Genomic DNA, 17,621 nt, shown 5'->3' on the forward strand with positions numbered 1-17,621 from the left:
CACCCAGTATGTCTGTGTTGTCGTTATAGAAAGAGACGACATGAAGTTTGACCCGTTTGGGACGTCGGCCCTCAGCACACTATCCAGCTACGACTGGTCAGATCGAGATGAAAGTCTGGCCAGCGATCTGAAAAAGCCCCAGGGCATGGAAGGGGCTTCTCTGTCATCTTTAGTACCGTCACAGAGGAACGAACTCAGCTTTGGCAGCACTGAAAACATGTCCAACGGCTCCCCGGCAAAGGTCATGACCTCTTTAGCCTCAGAGAACGGATCTTCGGGAGGCGACAAGTTCGAGGCCTTTGCCGACTTCGGTTCCTCGGAGCAGCCCGGCGACGACGATGACTTTGGAGATTTTGCCAGTACTGTTTCTGAAAAGTCGGACTCGCCCGCTGTCACTACGGAGGCGGGTTCGCAGGGAAACCTTGGTGAGTTTCTGGATGAGTTTGGCACGTTCCAAGGGGACAAGCCCAAATTCGACAAGTTTGACTTCCTGAAAGCCAGCGCTCAAACCAAAGTCAAATCCAGCGAGGAGATGATCAAGAACGAGCTCGCAACCTTTGACCTGTCTGTTCAAGGTGAGTCTTCATGACCTTTCAACCGCATCTGAACATATGTAAAGTAAACATGTTTATGCGGTTTACGTACACCAAATAAAAACACGTTTTTTCTCACTGTCTAAAGTTAAATCTGACTAAAACTTCTCTTGTTTTAGGTAAGTTAGATTTACCAAATCTTAACTTGTGACTAACTGCTACAATAGTGAGAGAATACGTCCAGAGATTTGTTACATAATTTTGCTATTATATATTGAATGTAAACAATAGACCATGTGTTATTTTTTAAAATCTGTATCTCAAATCGTAATGAAACTCTGCAGTGCCCTCTGGAGGGAAGGAGAGATTTTTTTTCCATTGCATTACTTAGCTAAACTATTAAATTCTCTCACAATAAATTTACAGATACACCCCCGTTTTAGTAAACAGTCACAGTGATAATAAATGTCTATTTAAAATTGCACATATTTACACATCTAAAGAGCCTCGTCACTGAAACCATGTTTATACATTTGTACCTATTTGGGGCAGAATATGGTGAAGATTGGACTGCGAATGAAAATCAGCCCCTTTATTAACCATTTAGACTACAAACACTAAAAACACACGAGCAAAAGTGTTGGATAAAAAAATAGTTTTTGAATAGTTTAAATAGTTTGGAAGTGTTTTTCTTTGTTTTCTTCTTACAGAAAGTTTCTGTCTTAGAGCAGGTCTAGAAAACCCAAGATTGACCTGTTTTGCCTCTGGCATTTTGCACATACGTTTGTGCTGCGTTTGCATCCTAAAGAAAAAGATATAAAACTTCAGACAACTCACACATAAGATATCAACATACATGGAGACGCCTTACAAAACATTCTATAGTAGCAGAAAGACTTTCAGTGTTCAAGATGCCGCATGAACAGATTAGAAATACATGCAAAGCAAAAAAGTTCCCACAATGTCCATAGGGGGCTTTGTACAATGGAACCTACTAACAGTCCTTCTAAAATTGCACCTCTACATTGTAAAGTTCAGTTAAACTTAGCCGGAAGAATAGTCATCCTTTAAACTATCGATTTTCACAGAGATTTTGTGAAAACTCTATGTTCAGACAAAAAGAGCTGACATTTTCTACAGTAAAACACAAAGTACCATCAAATCTACATCCTCTGCTCTCTCAACTGATCTCTTAGTGGACATGTGTTTGTCCATGTGGGAGTGACAGAGAGAAACATATGAAATGAACAGGAACATGGACTTTAAATTATTTCAGTTTGCTGAAATAACTAAAAATTTATCACATTTCCGCAAGACCAAACTGGCTAAAACTGGTGAGTTCTGTCCATCAGTAAAATCTGATCTGAGTGATGTTGAAGGGAAACAAAATCAAACAGCAGCAAAGTTTTCAGATTTCCAAGGGGAGCAGCTGAATGTAATCTCCAATCTTTCGGCTCTTCGCCGCTCTACCTCCACCTGATCTGTAATGGAGCCGTCAGACATTAGATGGTGGTGTTGCCATGACAGTCCTGCTCTAATGGCACTGACCGCCGAGATGGATTATCGGAGGCCCGAAAAATCCATGAGCCGAAATTAACCGAAACCGCTTTAAGGCCGTTCGTTCCTTCAACTGCTGTTACGTTCCACAAATAATTAATTACACAGAGATAAAAGCCCCCATGAGACTCCTCCCTCCCCGGGCCGGGTTTAAATCGTCTGAAGTAGAAGGGCCTCGCTATAGTTTCTTCGCCCCGTGTAGCAGTCATCTGATTGCAGTGGGGTTTTGCGGCGGGGTGAGTGGTTGTGGGGCAAGATGACACGTCCCTCTGTTGGGGTTGTGGAGGAGCTGGGGATGGATTACCCGACTCTGGATGAGCTTCAGGTCCTGTTAGAACACCGAGGGCTTCAGTTTGTGGCCGTGTTTGGTGTGGTACATTGCCAGGATTTGTTTGTCTGCAAATTATTCCTGTTTGCATATTCCTGGCTTTGTTTAATAACTAATTATTATTAGTCAAAAATGAAGCATTAACTCACCCCATAAAAGTGTTTAGGGAATTGAGAGAGAGAGAGAGAGAGAGAATTAATGCAAGTGTACCATCACTGCAAGCTGCTAAAAGTAAGTATTCACGCCTAATGAAACTTTCCTCATTTTGTGAAGTTACAACCACAAGCTTTTGTGTATATAAATGGGATTTTGTACAAAGTAAATCATAATTATGAAATGTACGTTTCTGCTGATTAAATACCATAATATGAGCCTTCAACATGTATCTGAAACATTGCGCTTGAAGGGCAAACTATATTAATTAACTATGTTACTGTCATTCAAATGCAACATTTGAATTAAGGCCATTTTCACAAGCTAGAACTAAAAATGCATTGAACTTAACCTTCCTTCAGCACCTTTCTTTCACCTTTTCTCTCCCTCTACTTCAAACTGTTTGTTGTCTTCACTCCTGAAAGCTGAGCAGCGCACAGTAGCCAGCTACACCGCCCAGCAGGCAGGATCCGGCGGTGTTAGTAATTCGAGTTCATTTCAATCTCTAAACATATTTAATATAACAAAAAACTTCAGTCTGAAGGTATGGCATTGCGCTGCAATCAAATTACATGTAGAGGAGGATATATTTGGATATATTTTGGAAGTGGTTCAACCATTTTGACCAATTGTTTGTTGTTCCTTCTCTGGCCTTTTCCTCTCCCGTCCCGGCCTCAGGCTCTCACAAACGCAGTCACAGTTTGGGCGAGAAGGAGATCGGGCGTTCGCCTCCGTCTCCCGCGCCGGAGCAGCCTTTCAGAGACCGCTCCAACACGCTGAACGAGAAGCCCACCCTGCCCGTCATCAGGGACAAGTACAAAGACCTGACCGGGGAGGTGGAGGTGAGCGAGTCCCTCAGCGTGCTGCAGCTGTTTTGTTTTGGTTTCGTCTTTGTGTGAGCTAACTGCAGCTCCTGGTTGCTGCAGGAAAGCGAGCGGTACGCATACGAGTGGCAGAGGTGTCTGGAAAGCGCTCTGGAGGTTTGTGTCCGACTTTGTCACCATTCAGCATTTTGTTAGCGTTTCTGTCCCAGGTCTTCTCTCATGTACGACGGAATATTGGGACCATAGTAAGAAAAAACAAACATGCATTACAAGAATAAAGTCAAACTCTGAGAATAAAAATATATAATATAACAAGAATAAAGTCATAATATTTGAATAAAAAAGTCAGCATTATGAGAATAAAGTTGTAGTATTTCAAGAATAAATACGTCTTTAATCAAGATCAAAGTCATATTTTGAGAATTAAGGGCAAATATGAGAAAAGTATAAAGTCATATTTTGTCAATAGTCATAGTATTATGATTATCATTTACGAAAATTACCATTATTTTTGTAATTCTATTACTTTATCATAATTTTATTACTTTATTCTTGTCATTAAAATTTCTTTTATTTTCTTGGCTTGGCCCTAACCTTCCGTTGTACTTCTGCAGATATGAAGGCAAACTATTTCTCTCCAATACAAAAGGGATTGAAAGATGTTTGGGGTTTTTATTTTAAGGGAGCAAACGCTTCGTTGATATGTTTCAACATTTCTGAGGAAACCAGATTCCTAAAAATACTCACCACCCCCAAAAAAAAGAATCAGTTTGCTGAGATTTACTACTAGAGTGACTAACTAAAGCAAACTATGCCTTGTGCACTTGTGTCGTGGTACTAAACATTTCTATCTTTCACCTGTACATATTAAAACCCAATGTTCACTCAGCAGCAGAGCTTATGCTCACTAATGTTGATGATGATGATGAACAGAAATAGCATGTGTGACACAACGCTGGCTTCTGTCGCTCCTCGTTAAGGTCATCACCAAGGCCAACAACACCCTGAACGGCATCAGCAGCTCGTCTGTCTGCACCGAGGTCATCCAGTCTGCCCAGGGCATGGAGTACCTGCTGGGTGAGGAACCACACACACACACGCCTACACACACCCACACACACACACACACACTACAAACATCAGGCGCCTCAAATTTAAATCACTGCCCTAAGATCACTTTGTTGGACTGAGTTTTAAAAGGCGAAGAAGAAACGATTAATCGGATTAATCACAATGAATTGATTTTTGAAATAATCATCGATTAATGACGTGATTGATTGATCATCAACTTAGGCCTGTAACAAGTTTATCTAGAGTTAAACAACGTATTACAATAAACAATAATATTGTTGTTTGGGGACCATTTTCAAGTAATATAATGGAAATGGCCTAATAATGTCAGAACCCATTATAAAGATCAATAAACTTTAAATTCTAACGAACATTTAACACTGGAACAACAGAAACAACAAATAAAGTGAATTATAAACACAGTTGCTATTCAAAAAAAGGGGCTAGTTTAGACCAAAGCACCAGACTGAAGACTTTTATCATCCAGTTTTTGGTAGAAAGAAAAAAAACAATAAATCGCTTAAATGGAAATTATTGAATTTGCTTTAATTTATCATGTGAATAATTGATTTTCTGATTTTTGTGACAGGCCTACATTAACATGTACAGACTCCAAGAAAGGCAATTTGCTGAAAGAACAAAAACTGGGAGTAGTGATTAAGCCAAAACTGTACAAAAAATGATAAACATTTTACAATTAAGATAAAAACAAAAAACAACCTTTGTCTGAAAATAAGTTTTACCCACAACGCTTCATCTTTTTTTTTTTTTTTTTTTTTTTTTTTTGCAATGAAGCATGAGAATATGGTGTTGTTGTTTTTTCATATGTGTGTGTGTGTTTTGTAATCAGGTGTGGTGGAGGTGTACCGGGTCACCAGGCGAGTGGAGCTGGGCATCAAGGCGACCGCGGTGTGTTCAGAGAAGCTGCAGCAGCTGCTGAAGGACATCAGCCGGGTCTGGAACAACCTCATCGGCTTCATGTCGCTGGCCAAACTCGTAGTGAGTCGCTGCGAAACGTTCACGCTCCCACAAACACTTCACCGATGAAGTGTTAGGTGATGTCGCTCCAACGAAGTAAAATCAATAATTTATTGTTTATTTTTGTTTGTTTCTTGTTTTCCCTGGTAGATTTACATTCAGATCAACAGAAATAACTGGCAGCTTGGATTTACTTCCCAAGCTTTTCAGAGACCAATCAGACGTTTGATTTTTTTAAAAAATTTTATCACACATTTTTCTTCAGCTAAGCCAGTGGATTTTAAGAATCAGTTAAGGTTTTCAAATTTAGGTAAAAAAAAACAAAAAACTTTACTAATCTGAGAAAAAAGAAAAGATTTTTTCATAACTTCTCCGGTTGTTTGAATGCTCTATCCATCCATTATATTTTTTCTCCATCCATCTGTTCATCATTTCATTGTTTCCTCTATACAGTTAATAACTTCTTTTATTAATCTTTCCATTTACTATTTCTTCCTCCTCCAGAAACACAGATAAGATGGAAATAAATATTATTTTTTCATATCAGCCCAGTTTTATTTATCAGACCGATACATTAAAAATGACTAAAATCAACTGTTATTATGTTATTTCCAATATATTGTGCATCTTTGATTATCTCTTTCTATCCATCCGGTATGTAGTCTAATTAGACTCCATATTTAAATCCAGACCACTGTAGACACATCTGTCAAGTTGAATCTTGATTTTTTTGGTGCGCTGGAAAAGTTTGTAATTTAAACATAAAAACTGTTCAGGAGCCAAAAAGGTTTAGACAAAATAAAACCGATGACACATGAAGTGATTTAATGCAACCAGTTCCAACGTACATGAAACAGACATGATTGCATGTCGCCCTGCGGCAGGAGGTAAACCACGTTGTGTGTTTTGTGTGTGTGTGTGTGCAGCCAGATGAAAGCTCCCTGGATTTCTCCTCCTGCATCCTGCGGCCCGGCATCAAGAACGCCAAGGAGCTGGCGTGTGGAGTGTGTCTGCTGAACGTCGACGCTCGCAGCAAGGTTTGTGCCCGCGGACGCAAGCCGGCGGTCGAAACGTGTTTCCGTGAATGCTGCTGTTTCTCCGCCGCCCGCACGTAGCCACTGATGTCTGACTTTGAAACATTTTTGCAGAACAAAGAGGGAAGCGCTATTGGACGTCTGTTAAAACGAGTATGAACCAGTCAAACTGTCATCTGAATCTCATCCTTCTTTTTTTTTTTTTTCTTTTCTTCTTGGGAACTCTGGGGGCCTATTTTCCTCTAACATTCGGGCACTGCAGGGGGCCAAAGTGACAGGATCTACCTATCCTCTATTACAGTCCAGCAGCTTCCTTGACACATTTGCATAGAAGTTATTTCACTGTGCAGAACTTTAAGAAGTACAAAAGGTTGTTGTTGTTTTTTTTATCACATTCACTGGAGCAGCAGCTTTTCTTCCTGGGTTTGATTATTGTGTCTTGTGTTCAGCAGCGATTTTCTCTTCCATCCATTTTGCTTGGAAATTGTAAACACACATTTATTACCCTTTGCTAATGTAAACAGATGGGCTTGCTTTTCCTCTGCATCGCCGCCGCCTGCACTGCTGGAGCCCGACTGCATGCTTGTCATTGTGCGTGCGAACTCATTTCTTCAGTCATTTTTAGTTTGTTTTAGTTTTTTAATGTGGCAGTGTCACATTAAGTTTAGATTTAGTTAAATTACAGAAAAAATAACTTTATGGGGATTTTTGCATATGGAGAGCAAAAGGAGAGAAACACATGTTGATTGTTGGTCAATTAAGAATACTGTTTCATTCAAGTTCTTTATGTCCCTGTAAATATTGTTCATTGGGTTTAAGTCTTTACAATATTTTAGCCTTTTCATCTTTTATTTTTCTGTTCAGCAACCCAATAAGTTTCTGTTTTGGTATATTTTAAAAATATGTCTTAAGTTTAATAATGTAAGAAAATCTCACGTTTCCGTTAACTCAGTCTCAGTATTTAGCAGAGGTGACACAAATAATTTGTTAAAATATAATTAAGTCCTTCATTTTTAAATTTAGTTTATTGTGAAAAATGAAGCCCTTCAAGTTAAGTAAAGCAGTCGATACGTCTGATAAAAGAGAAAGCTCAGATTTTTTTTAAAAATGGTCGCTTATCTGTCAACAGTTGATTCATAAGATCAGTTAACTTTAGATTTACCCATTAATTGATAACTTGCATCCTTGATTGGTATGTAGTTGAACTACTCAGCTGCACAGAGATGTGCCGGGGAATGAGAATGTTTAGGAAAAAAAAAATCAGTAAAACTCTGAAAGGTGTGGCATGGATGTTTATTTAAACGTCTTTTATAACACAGTGGACCCTGAGCGTCATCCACCAGTAGCTCAAGTTTAAATCTGGTTGAGATGCCCTCCAAAGACACAAAAAGAAATGGTGCCGAAACGATAAATGAGATTAACAATGATCAAGAGTTTATTGAAATAGTTAACAAATTTAGTATTCGATTAATTGTTAACTAAAGTGTACAGATTGAAAATAAGGCCATTTACTCAAAGTTCAACACACCTAGAGCATTAATTAATCCAAAATTATACATATATACATTTTTGCATGTATGTTCAAGCCAGAAGTTCTCAGTTGATGTCTGAAGTACTTTAGTTTTTTAGATGATCGGCATCATTTGCTACAAATTGATCAAGCGTACGCTAAAGGAATGCTGTGGTATTGCATTTTAGATGATAAAATGTTTATTTTTCTTATTTAAAGAAAGAATTCGAATTATTTGTTTATTTGCATCTTTAATGTATTTCTAATGTATGAAAAAGGATTAATGTTAAATGAAAAAGATTTTTACTCAATTGATCGACAGAGTATTTGATCGATTGTCAGAAAAGTAGATTAATCGGCAGAATAATCGTTAGTTGCAGCCCTAAAAGAAGCCAAAAGTTTAAAGACACTGGAAAACTATTGATCAGGGCCACTTAGTGATATGGTGCTAAACACCAATACACAGATCAGGGGTAGATCAACATGTTGCATGTACAGTACTCCTTTTTAAAGAAAAAGAAATAATTAATCATTGTAGTTTGAAGGAATGAGCTGAATTGTAAAGTCACATTCGTCTAGTTGAGAAAGCAGCAGAGGCTTGTAGCATCAAGACTTACATCATCGTCGAGTTGATTTTGTTCCCCGATTATTTTTATTGAGCCATAAACCGGTCAGTGTAGTTGCTCGTGAATATGTAAAACCTTTAGCTCTCTGTGTCTCTATACAGGCCCTTTAAATGCCAGGTGTGTGTCACATTACTGCCCAGTGTGTGCTCTAATTGAAAGCCTGTCCGGCCGCTGCTGCTTCCATCTATTGGCGCAGACACACGGTTGTCTCCAAAGCTTCTGTACCGCAGCATGTCAAAATAACTATCAAAAGATAACAACACACTCTGGAATAAGTGGAGCTCTGTCACTTTGGCACCTCAGGCTGGAGTTTGTTTTTTTTTTTTTTTTTTTTTACACTTTGGGATTGGTTCCTTCAAGGTAACAGGGTTCGTTTCCATTTTTTTTCCCCTCTCTCACCTCCACCTCGAGGTAGCTGCTCACCTCCCTCCCTTTCAGCTAACAACCGTTGCTGTTTCTAATAACCGTTCTCCGAATGGGGGATGGAAGGGGTTGCTGCATGGCTGGGTCCACCGTGGTGATTTTTATCGGAGCCGGGCAGCTAATGGTGTTCGCAGAGCCTGCGGTTTAAAGGGCAGCGCGCCGCCACCGCCGCTCATCGTCTCTGGTCGTCCCTCGGCCGCAGCCAGATGGATGATGCGAGCGAGACGCGGACGACTGCGAGGCATCTCGGCAGATGTGGCTTAAGCATTAGTCAGGAGAGAGGCAGATAATAGACCTGCACACCCACCCCCACACACACAAACACACACACACACACCCCTCTCTCCTCTGTGACCAGATTTAAACTGACATTTATACCAATTTGTTTTGCCTGTGTGCCACTAGCTTGAGATTAATAATGCGTCTTTTAATTACGATTTTGGCAGAGCCACAGTGGTGAGAAGGCATTAGAGGTCAGACTCCCCATTTGACCGGCAGAAGGCACTGATTGGTGGCTTGTCCTGTGGTGAAGGAAAGCTGATTTGTTTGCTCCAGAAAAAGTACAAAGAAGGGAAAGTAGAGGCGTAGAGATGCTGTTAAGGAGCAGATGAACCCAGGCTGCTTAGTTTGAGCCTCGTTCTCCTGAAGAGTTTTATTTTTTCAAACTGTTAGCCGATCTAATCCTTTGTTTGTTTACCGTTGAACAGGCTGGGAGCCAAAATGCTGTACTGTTAAAACCAGTTTCGATACACTGAATGAAATTATGCATACTCCTTTTTTCTCACTTTCCAAAGTTAAATCAGAAGTAGAAGTCTACAAGCAACTTTTCTCAGAATCTTGTGACGGCCACAACAAAACACCGACTTTGTTGTCCTTAAACACTTTGGCTGTATTCGGAGGGTTCTGGTCCGTTTGGAAGAACAATCCGAGTCCAAGCTTCGACTTCCTGGCTTTAGGTGTCGCTTTAGGATTTCCACATAATGTTCTTTCCTCGTCATGGCATCTGTCTTGTGAAGTGCACCAGTTCCTCCTGCAGCAAAGCAGCTCCGCAATATGATACTGCCACCGCCATGCTTTACAGGGAGTCCATGCATCCTTAGAAAGTCTTACGTTCATGTGCCTAAAATTAAGGCCTTAAATTCATGAGAGAATGCCTTTAGCATTCTCTCATGAAAGAGAATGCTAAAGGCATTTAGCATTAGCTAAATGCTAAAGGCATTAGCATTTAGCATTAGCTAATGCTTTAGCATTAGCATACTAATGCTAATGGAAGTAGCATTAATATGGTAATCATCATCTCTTGTATGTGGTGTAGTTCTTTTTTCCTCGCAGGATTTTTCTGTCAGGCCGAAGCTTCAGTCAAGCGCAGACATCTTCATTGTGTTCTGTGACTCGAGACGTTTCAGGCTACCGCTAACTAGCTGTTAATAAACCCTTACTAGCTAGTTTTTTTGGGGGGGCGGGGGGGGTTGCGTCATGTAATTTTTAATATCAAAGTTATGAAACGTAAACAACAACTGCACGTGTGTTTGTGTGGGTAATTTTTGGTAAAAAAAACCAAAAAAAACCCAACTTGTTCTTCATTCAGCACTCAAGCAAAGCGATACTTCTTAATAAAATTATTAAAGTAAAAGTACATGTGCAGCATAATAAAATACTCCTAAACATATATTTTCTCTCCAAAATGTTACTCCAGAAAATGTAACTAGTTACTCCCCAATTCTGCTAAAGAGAGAGTAATCATCATCAGATGTTAATAAATAAATCTCTGAGTTATTCCTTCTCTCATTATTGTGACAAAACATAAAAGCTGAATAACAGAATAAAACAGGAGATGTTTGCTCTGATTCAGGCTTATGCACCTTTTTATTCAGTGCATGTAAACTTCTGGGTTCAGCTGTGTGTACCGGCCTCAAGACAGTGAAGCTATGACAAAAGGCAGCTGCGCTTGCCTTTTTTTTTAACTTTAAAAAAAAAAAAAGAAGAAGCCATTTTTAGCAAAAGTTTAAAAACAATCTTTGCAATTAAGCCAGATTAGCCAAAACGGGAGATCTGCTCGCCTGAATATGAAGCTTTAATCATCTGATGAAAAGGTCAGGCGAATAATTATACTCCATTTGATCCGACTGATTACAAAAGTAGCTATTGTTGGTTCAGAGCGGCGGTTCTAAATGTTTCTAGTCTTAAAAAAAAAAGGATGTTTCCGATCAGCTTCCGTTGACGTCAGAGCCTTCGCAGGTTTGAGCAGAATGAGGCGGATTCGTTATAGATGACCGCTGTGTTTTTATTTTTTTCATTCCTACACGCCGTCCTCCTTCCTTCACTCCCGACCCCGGCGGTCCGGAGCACAGCTTCGCAGGAACCAGTGGGCCGGGGCCACAGTGGGCCGGGGCCACAAAGGGCCGCTCTGAACTGGAAATCACTCCGCTAAGGGAAATGTGAGCAGAGTGGAAAACGTGTCATTCAGTCTGCATTAGGGAGGCAGCAGAGCGTCTGAGCCGCACTCTGCATTCAGACAGGTGGAGACGTATTTCGCTTAATGGTGTGTTATAGCGCTGAGATGAATTTATTTATTTATTTATTGCTGTTTGCGTCTCCTACGATTCACTGCACATGAGTCATTCCTCGCTCCGGCTTCGCCTCAATTATTCCACCGGGGGAGAACGACTCCTTGGCTGCACATCACACACATTAGCTCCCGCCGGTTGCACACACACACACACACACGCGGCTACAGCTGCGGCCAGTGGAAACGCGGACTCGACGCGGGGGGGTCATATCGCCACGTTTAGACCAAATCAGATCACACTGAGAAGCAGAGGGCTTTCACTGTTTTATATCACAGTACGTAAATGGAGTCGGGTCGCTTTTAGCCGCCTCACGCTGCTTCCTGTTTCATGTAAATTAACTGGAATATCACTAAAAAGATATGTTTTCCTCACTATTTTAGGTATAAAAGGGAAATGTATGTATTATGTTGTTTCATGAGACAGAGTTATGTATGTAAAGAGATTATTTTTGTTTCATAGTTTCATTTTACACCTAAGGAAAACCTAAAATTCAACAAACCTACGTCTCTGTTTGGTCGGTGTGTTTCAAATGACTGTGGATGCAAGCGGACTGGAGACCCTCCAATAGCAGGAAGTGAACCTTAGCGCAGGGCATTCTGGGTAAATACGGGCAAACTAAACGCACAAGTCTAAGTGCTACTGGGAGAAATGGCTTGTAGTCGTTTACCAAAGACAAAAGAGAAATCCAATTACCACTAGAATTTGATGCTCCTCCATCTTTGTTCACATTTCTTGAAGAAGAAAGTTGCGCTCAGTGACTTTTTCAGAGGTTTTTATGTTGTTTCTTTCAGTGGTTCTTGGTGCAGCGCCACCGCAGGCGAGGAGGGGAACAGGTGTTTCCCCTCCTCGCCTGAACAAAGACATAGAAGGGCTCTGATCATGGCCATAAAACTTCTTCACTAAAAACAGTTTTTACAGTCTTACATTATTCAGATTCTCTGAGAAACATTTTTTCGTGGAGTGAATGACAGAAGTGAACAGTTCGATTGTACACTAAATAATAAAGACTCAACCAAATTCAGAGCGACACGAGATCAGGAAGTGAGCGGATTTTATTATTTCCGTCTTGGACTTCTCTGAAGTGGAGCCTGTTCAAAGCAGACAGCAAATTCTTTGAGGAAAATAATGTTGCTGAAAAGCGCGTTTACAAAAATTACTGCCAAAAATCTCTTAATCGTCTTCGACATGCAGCCTCAGAGCGAATCTTGTTTTTTTTTTTCCTGCGTCGACGGAGATAATTCACCACAGATGAGTTTTTTCAGCTTCTAAAGAGACATCACTCAAGATGCTTCCTCCTTTGTTCCCTCACATGTGGCTTCAGAGGGAAATTTAACACAAAGTGTTTTCTGTTTGCAGCAGCACACAGCTGAGAGCTGAATTCATGTTTACCGTATCATGAACCATTTTGTTTCTCTGAATTTCACACGCCGTACATTTATTCGCTCAAGTGGAAGGAATATTTCAGCGTGTTGTTGGTGTAAACACACGTCTGAACGTGTGACGGCGCGACGAATCATTCTTATTCTTTTAAAATGACGGTTTCTAGGTTTGCGTCACACTCAGACTATACAGACAGATCGATACAGGTCAGATGTTTACGACACATTCAAACCGTTCACTTGGTGTCACAACCCCCCCCCCCCCAAAAACGCTTCCATGAGAAATATTATCCTTTAATGTAGTATTTTAAATTTTTCTAATTATTACCATTATTGACTTCAGTCCAAACCTCTTCTATCTGAGTAATTAAAAATGAAAACCTTTTAATCCAACCTTTTTTTGTTTTTTGTCATGTTGTAGCAAAGTTGTTTGTAACTATGGAAACAAAGGGCTCTACCTTTGTCGCCTGGACACACAAATGATGTTTTAGAAATATTGCATACCAGCATATTTAATCCTCACCATATTAAACAAATGTACATTTTTTGAACAGTTAAACCCTTAATTACCAATTAGTGTCCTTTAGAAAAGAAATACATTCAATATTTTATGCTAATAAGAATTCAGATTTTGTTTTGGGGGGTTGGCGGCCATTATGTGAGGGTCAAAATTGTCAGCAGTTTTTTTTTGGGGGGGGGGGGCACAAAATAGACTATTATTATAATGTCAATCTCATATACATATAAAAACTGGGATTTTTAAGTATATTTGAGCCTGGGTGTGTCAAAAACAAAAAATAAATGTCAGAAACATTTCTTGTGTAAATTGGTCAAAAGGTTGGTTATTTTTCATACCATATATTAAAATTATATTTACTGTACGTTAAATTACATTGTCCTAGTAGATTGGGAAAAAAAATTTGAACTGAAAGCTTTTTAAACCAGAAGTCAGATTTCAATCTTAGTCTCATTAAAGGATGTGTTTTAAATTGTTCAGGTTGTTTTTATTTAGTTCAAATTACAAAGGACACACTTGAAGAAAAAAAAGAAAAAATCCTCAAAAAGTTTAGAGTTAATCCCAAAAGACACATCCTGGCAAGAAGTTACTGGTATCTATTCAAAACAAAACAACTGAACGAGTTTAATTCCCAGTGTTTTTGTTCTTGTACTGATCTAAGCTAACACACGACCCCATCCAGACTGACCTTGGGACGAAGCTCTCCGACCTTCAGATCGGAGAGTCCTGAGGGTTTTTTCTTTCCCCTCTGTGTGCGTGTTTGATTTACAGCGGGGTCGCTTACAGAACCGCGGCGCACCACTGGACTAAAAATGACACAAATCAGGTTCTGCTTGAATCTCCGGTGCCTTGCTTAAGTACAGCGGCTAATTAATCCCAGCATGCGGTTCGACGTGATTCTGAGAGTTGAAGCAGAGTCCTGCTTTATTCCAGTCTGATGAATTTTAAAGGTCCACAGCTTCCTCCTCACTGCTCATTGCATATGGTGCTCTTTTCTTTATCTTTTAAAGTTTTGAAGGCTAGAAGAATTTCAAAATTGTTGCGTTGAGCGGCGCACCAACAGGTGTGTTGCACTTGTGCGTTGTGCTCTCCACAACTCACTTCCTTACCTGAACAGTAGAAAAACACTCCGTTCTTCACATTTTGTGACATTACACAGACTTGTGTTTTCTTGGGATTTTTTTGTGGAGGGACATAAACGTGAAGAGAAAAGTAAACGATTTCCACTTTATTTTACAATTAAGAATCTGAAAGGTCTGACGTGTGTCTTATGACGACGACTCACCAGAAAATTTGCTGTGAGAAAATTCAGACAATTTCAAAATATTTTGAAATTTTTGTAAAGTGGTAGACTCTGTTCGATTGGGGAACCAAAATATCACATATTCATCTGGTGCGGTTCAATTTCACACTGCACTGCACTGTGGTGGCGCTGCACCAAGAACCACCAGAGGAAACGACACCAAAACATCTGAAGAAGATATTAGAGCGACTTCCCTCCTCATGAAATGTAAACAAACATGGCGTCAGATTATAGTGGTTCTAATTGTCGACGAGCCATTTCTACCAGCTAGTGTAGACTCATTCGTTTGCTTTGGTCATATTTACCCAGAATGCCCTGCGCTGTAGAATGCCCTCCACTTCCTGCTTTTGGCGCGGTCTCCGGTATGCTTGGCGTTCACACACGCATTATACCAGAGTTCACTTCCACCCAACACAGATCCAGGTTCGTAGATGGACCAGAGTGGTCTAAACGGGTCCACCACAGATTGGACTTTGACTGGGCTATTCTTTCACATTAATGAGTTTTGATCTAAAGGACCCATTTGTTGCATTATTTTCAGTTGTCTCATATCTGAACACACACATGGAATATTGTTTTCGTAAAGTGATGAATTTCAATTGAAGCGGTGCAAAAACATTCAAAATCACTCTGATCCACTTCATCAGGTTCTGTCCTACGCCAAGGCTCTTGCTTCCATTCTGAACAGAATTAACCCCAGATGATGTTGGTCTCTTTGGTTTCTGGTTGGCTTTCACACCTTTCTGCTGACAAACCAACATGAAGACCCACCTTCATGTTGCCGGGTTTCCTTCATGTTGCCTGGTTGCTTTATGTGTGAAATGAAATCCCCTTACCTTTCAGAGTCGTTTGAGGGTGTAGCGGTAAAACAGAACCCCCCGCCTCCCTCCTCTCCTGTGGCTCTGGGTCTCTAAGCGCCTCACCCTTTCTGCCTAACAGGCTTTCAACTCCGAGACGGACAACTTCAAGCTGCTGTACGGGGGCCACCAGTATCACGCCAGCTGCGCCAATTTCTGGATCAACTGCGTGGAGCCGAAACCTCCGGGGCTCATCCTGCCTGACCTGCTCTGAGCTGCCATGGAAACAGAGCAGGAAATAATTAAGTTGAAACGGGCGAAGCGGCCGGTCGCGTCACGCCGACAGCGAGAGGAGGACGTTCAGTCACTGGATTCTGCTGCATTCTTCTTTTTTAGTTCTGTTTTTTTCCGATGTTTATCTTTTTTTCTCTCTTTCTTTTTTTCTAACCTTTATCTCATCCATACGAATCACATGGGTCAGTCGGGGGAGGGAGGTTGTATTGAAATCTGTAACTGCTGCTGCTTTATTTCACCTGATTATCACTGCACATTAAGGTGATATGAAACAACTGAGTCATATTTTATTGATTAGCAGTGCAATATGATTAAAAAAACAAAATGGATATGTGTAAACATCTAGAGCTTTTAAAGTCCCTTTTTTTCCCTTCCTTGTGTTTGGTTTTAAGCCTGGCTCTTCATCGTAAGTCGACTTTTACTTGAATTTGTGCAGCAGGCTCGTTTGATGGCGCTTTTTTGAAAATAAATCATTCCGACTCGCCGCTGTACTACAAGGCATTCATCTCTTTATGCGTCCTGTTGAATGTCTTTGTTGAATGAAACCTTCAGCACCTTTCGGGTATTTAAATTGTATTTTATAAATATTTAATGGCATGAGAGAGAGGGGCCTTGAAGGAAATTGTGTTTTGTTTCTGTTCTTCTGTTTGGTGTGGATATTTGAAAGTTATGAAGGAACTAATTGTGTGAAGTTTGACTGCAGCTGATTTCCCCCCCCACCTTTTTTTCTGTATATTACGACGTCATGTTGTAGCATTGTATTTATCTCTGAGTATAATGTGAATAAATAAGAGTGCTTAAAGATTTGCATCAATGTTAATCATTCTGTTAAGAATTTGAAGAGTAGCTAGAGCATTTTTCAAGCTTTGGGTATTAATATAAACTCATGAGTCTGATATAACACTGATTTTCTTCACGATGTCTGCGCAGCCTTAAAAACTCTTACATTTATCTAAAATTAAAACCTCAAATTCAATAAAATAGTGTAAGTTGGTCTTAAATACATTAATCACAGGCTTTAAATCTTGTATGTGGCTTTATTTCTCGCAGGACTTTTCTGTCAGGTAAAGTTTGAGTTGTGCGCCAACATCTTTATTGCGTTTTGTTTGGAGGTGGCCAAGGCCACCACTAGTTGACGGGTAAAAAAAATATCCTCGCTCGCAGGCTGCAGGGAACGACCACACCCAGTGAAACCCAACACACAGGACGCAATGACATCGACGAAAGAGTAACGTTTTTCCACTTGTGTCGCATTGCTAGCCCAAGTGCACCAGAAATGGTTGATGAAGAGATAAAAAACAGTTACAGGAAAAACCAAATACTCTTGATTGGAGTTGACTTGAAATTTGACCCACTTTTCTAATCGGTCTGCTCTTCCTGTTTGCTCTGTTCCTGGTTTCCTTTATTTACTTATTTTTTTTCATTTTTGTCACTTTTCAGCACATCAAACTAATTCTAATACTTGTCGAAACCCAACCCAAGTTAATAGAGAATGCAGTTTTTCAAATTAAATTTTCATTATTGAACGAGCAAGAAACAAACACAACATGTCCTTGTGTGGGAAATAATGTCTTTATTATGTCAGTGTTGATAATCTTGGGAATTTTTTTCAATAACTTGATTTTACAAACCCAAATCTGTTGTGGTTTGGTTTAGTCTACACTCAGACTATAAACAAAGTCAATTATTGTTTGAGTGCTTTACTCAGCCACATGAGTGTGGCT

At 40.0% G+C, this 17,621-nt stretch overlaps 1 protein-coding gene across 6 annotated transcripts in view; it reads left to right on the forward strand.

Annotated features, from left to right (window-relative positions):
* Nucleotides 1–16,701, forward strand: part of synrg (synergin, gamma) — a 50,159-nt gene extending 33,458 nt beyond the window's left edge. For 4 of the 6 annotated variants that reach the window (XM_032590659.1, XM_032590661.1, XM_032590663.1 and 1 more), the window contains 8 exons: nucleotides 30–575; nucleotides 3,250–3,413; nucleotides 3,498–3,551; nucleotides 4,376–4,472; nucleotides 5,317–5,465; nucleotides 6,371–6,481; nucleotides 6,593–6,631; nucleotides 15,746–16,701. In XM_032590659.1, the coding sequence (XP_032446550.1) occupies nucleotides 30–575; nucleotides 3,250–3,413; nucleotides 3,498–3,551; nucleotides 4,376–4,472; nucleotides 5,317–5,465; nucleotides 6,371–6,481; nucleotides 6,593–6,631; nucleotides 15,746–15,877 (1,292 nt within the window). In that variant the 3' untranslated portion in view covers nucleotides 15,878–16,701. The remainder of the gene's footprint in view (nucleotides 1–29; nucleotides 576–3,249; nucleotides 3,414–3,497; nucleotides 3,552–4,375; nucleotides 4,473–5,316; nucleotides 5,466–6,370; nucleotides 6,482–6,592; nucleotides 6,632–15,745) is intronic. The other 2 variants (XM_032590660.1, XM_032590665.1) reach the window with 1 other exon arrangement.
* Nucleotides 16,702–17,621: the final 920 nt, after the last annotated feature.

This window comes from Xiphophorus hellerii, chromosome 18 (genome assembly GCF_003331165.1).
Source record: "Xiphophorus hellerii strain 12219 chromosome 18, Xiphophorus_hellerii-4.1, whole genome shotgun sequence".
NCBI lineage: Eukaryota > Metazoa > Chordata > Actinopteri > Cyprinodontiformes > Poeciliidae > Xiphophorus > Xiphophorus hellerii.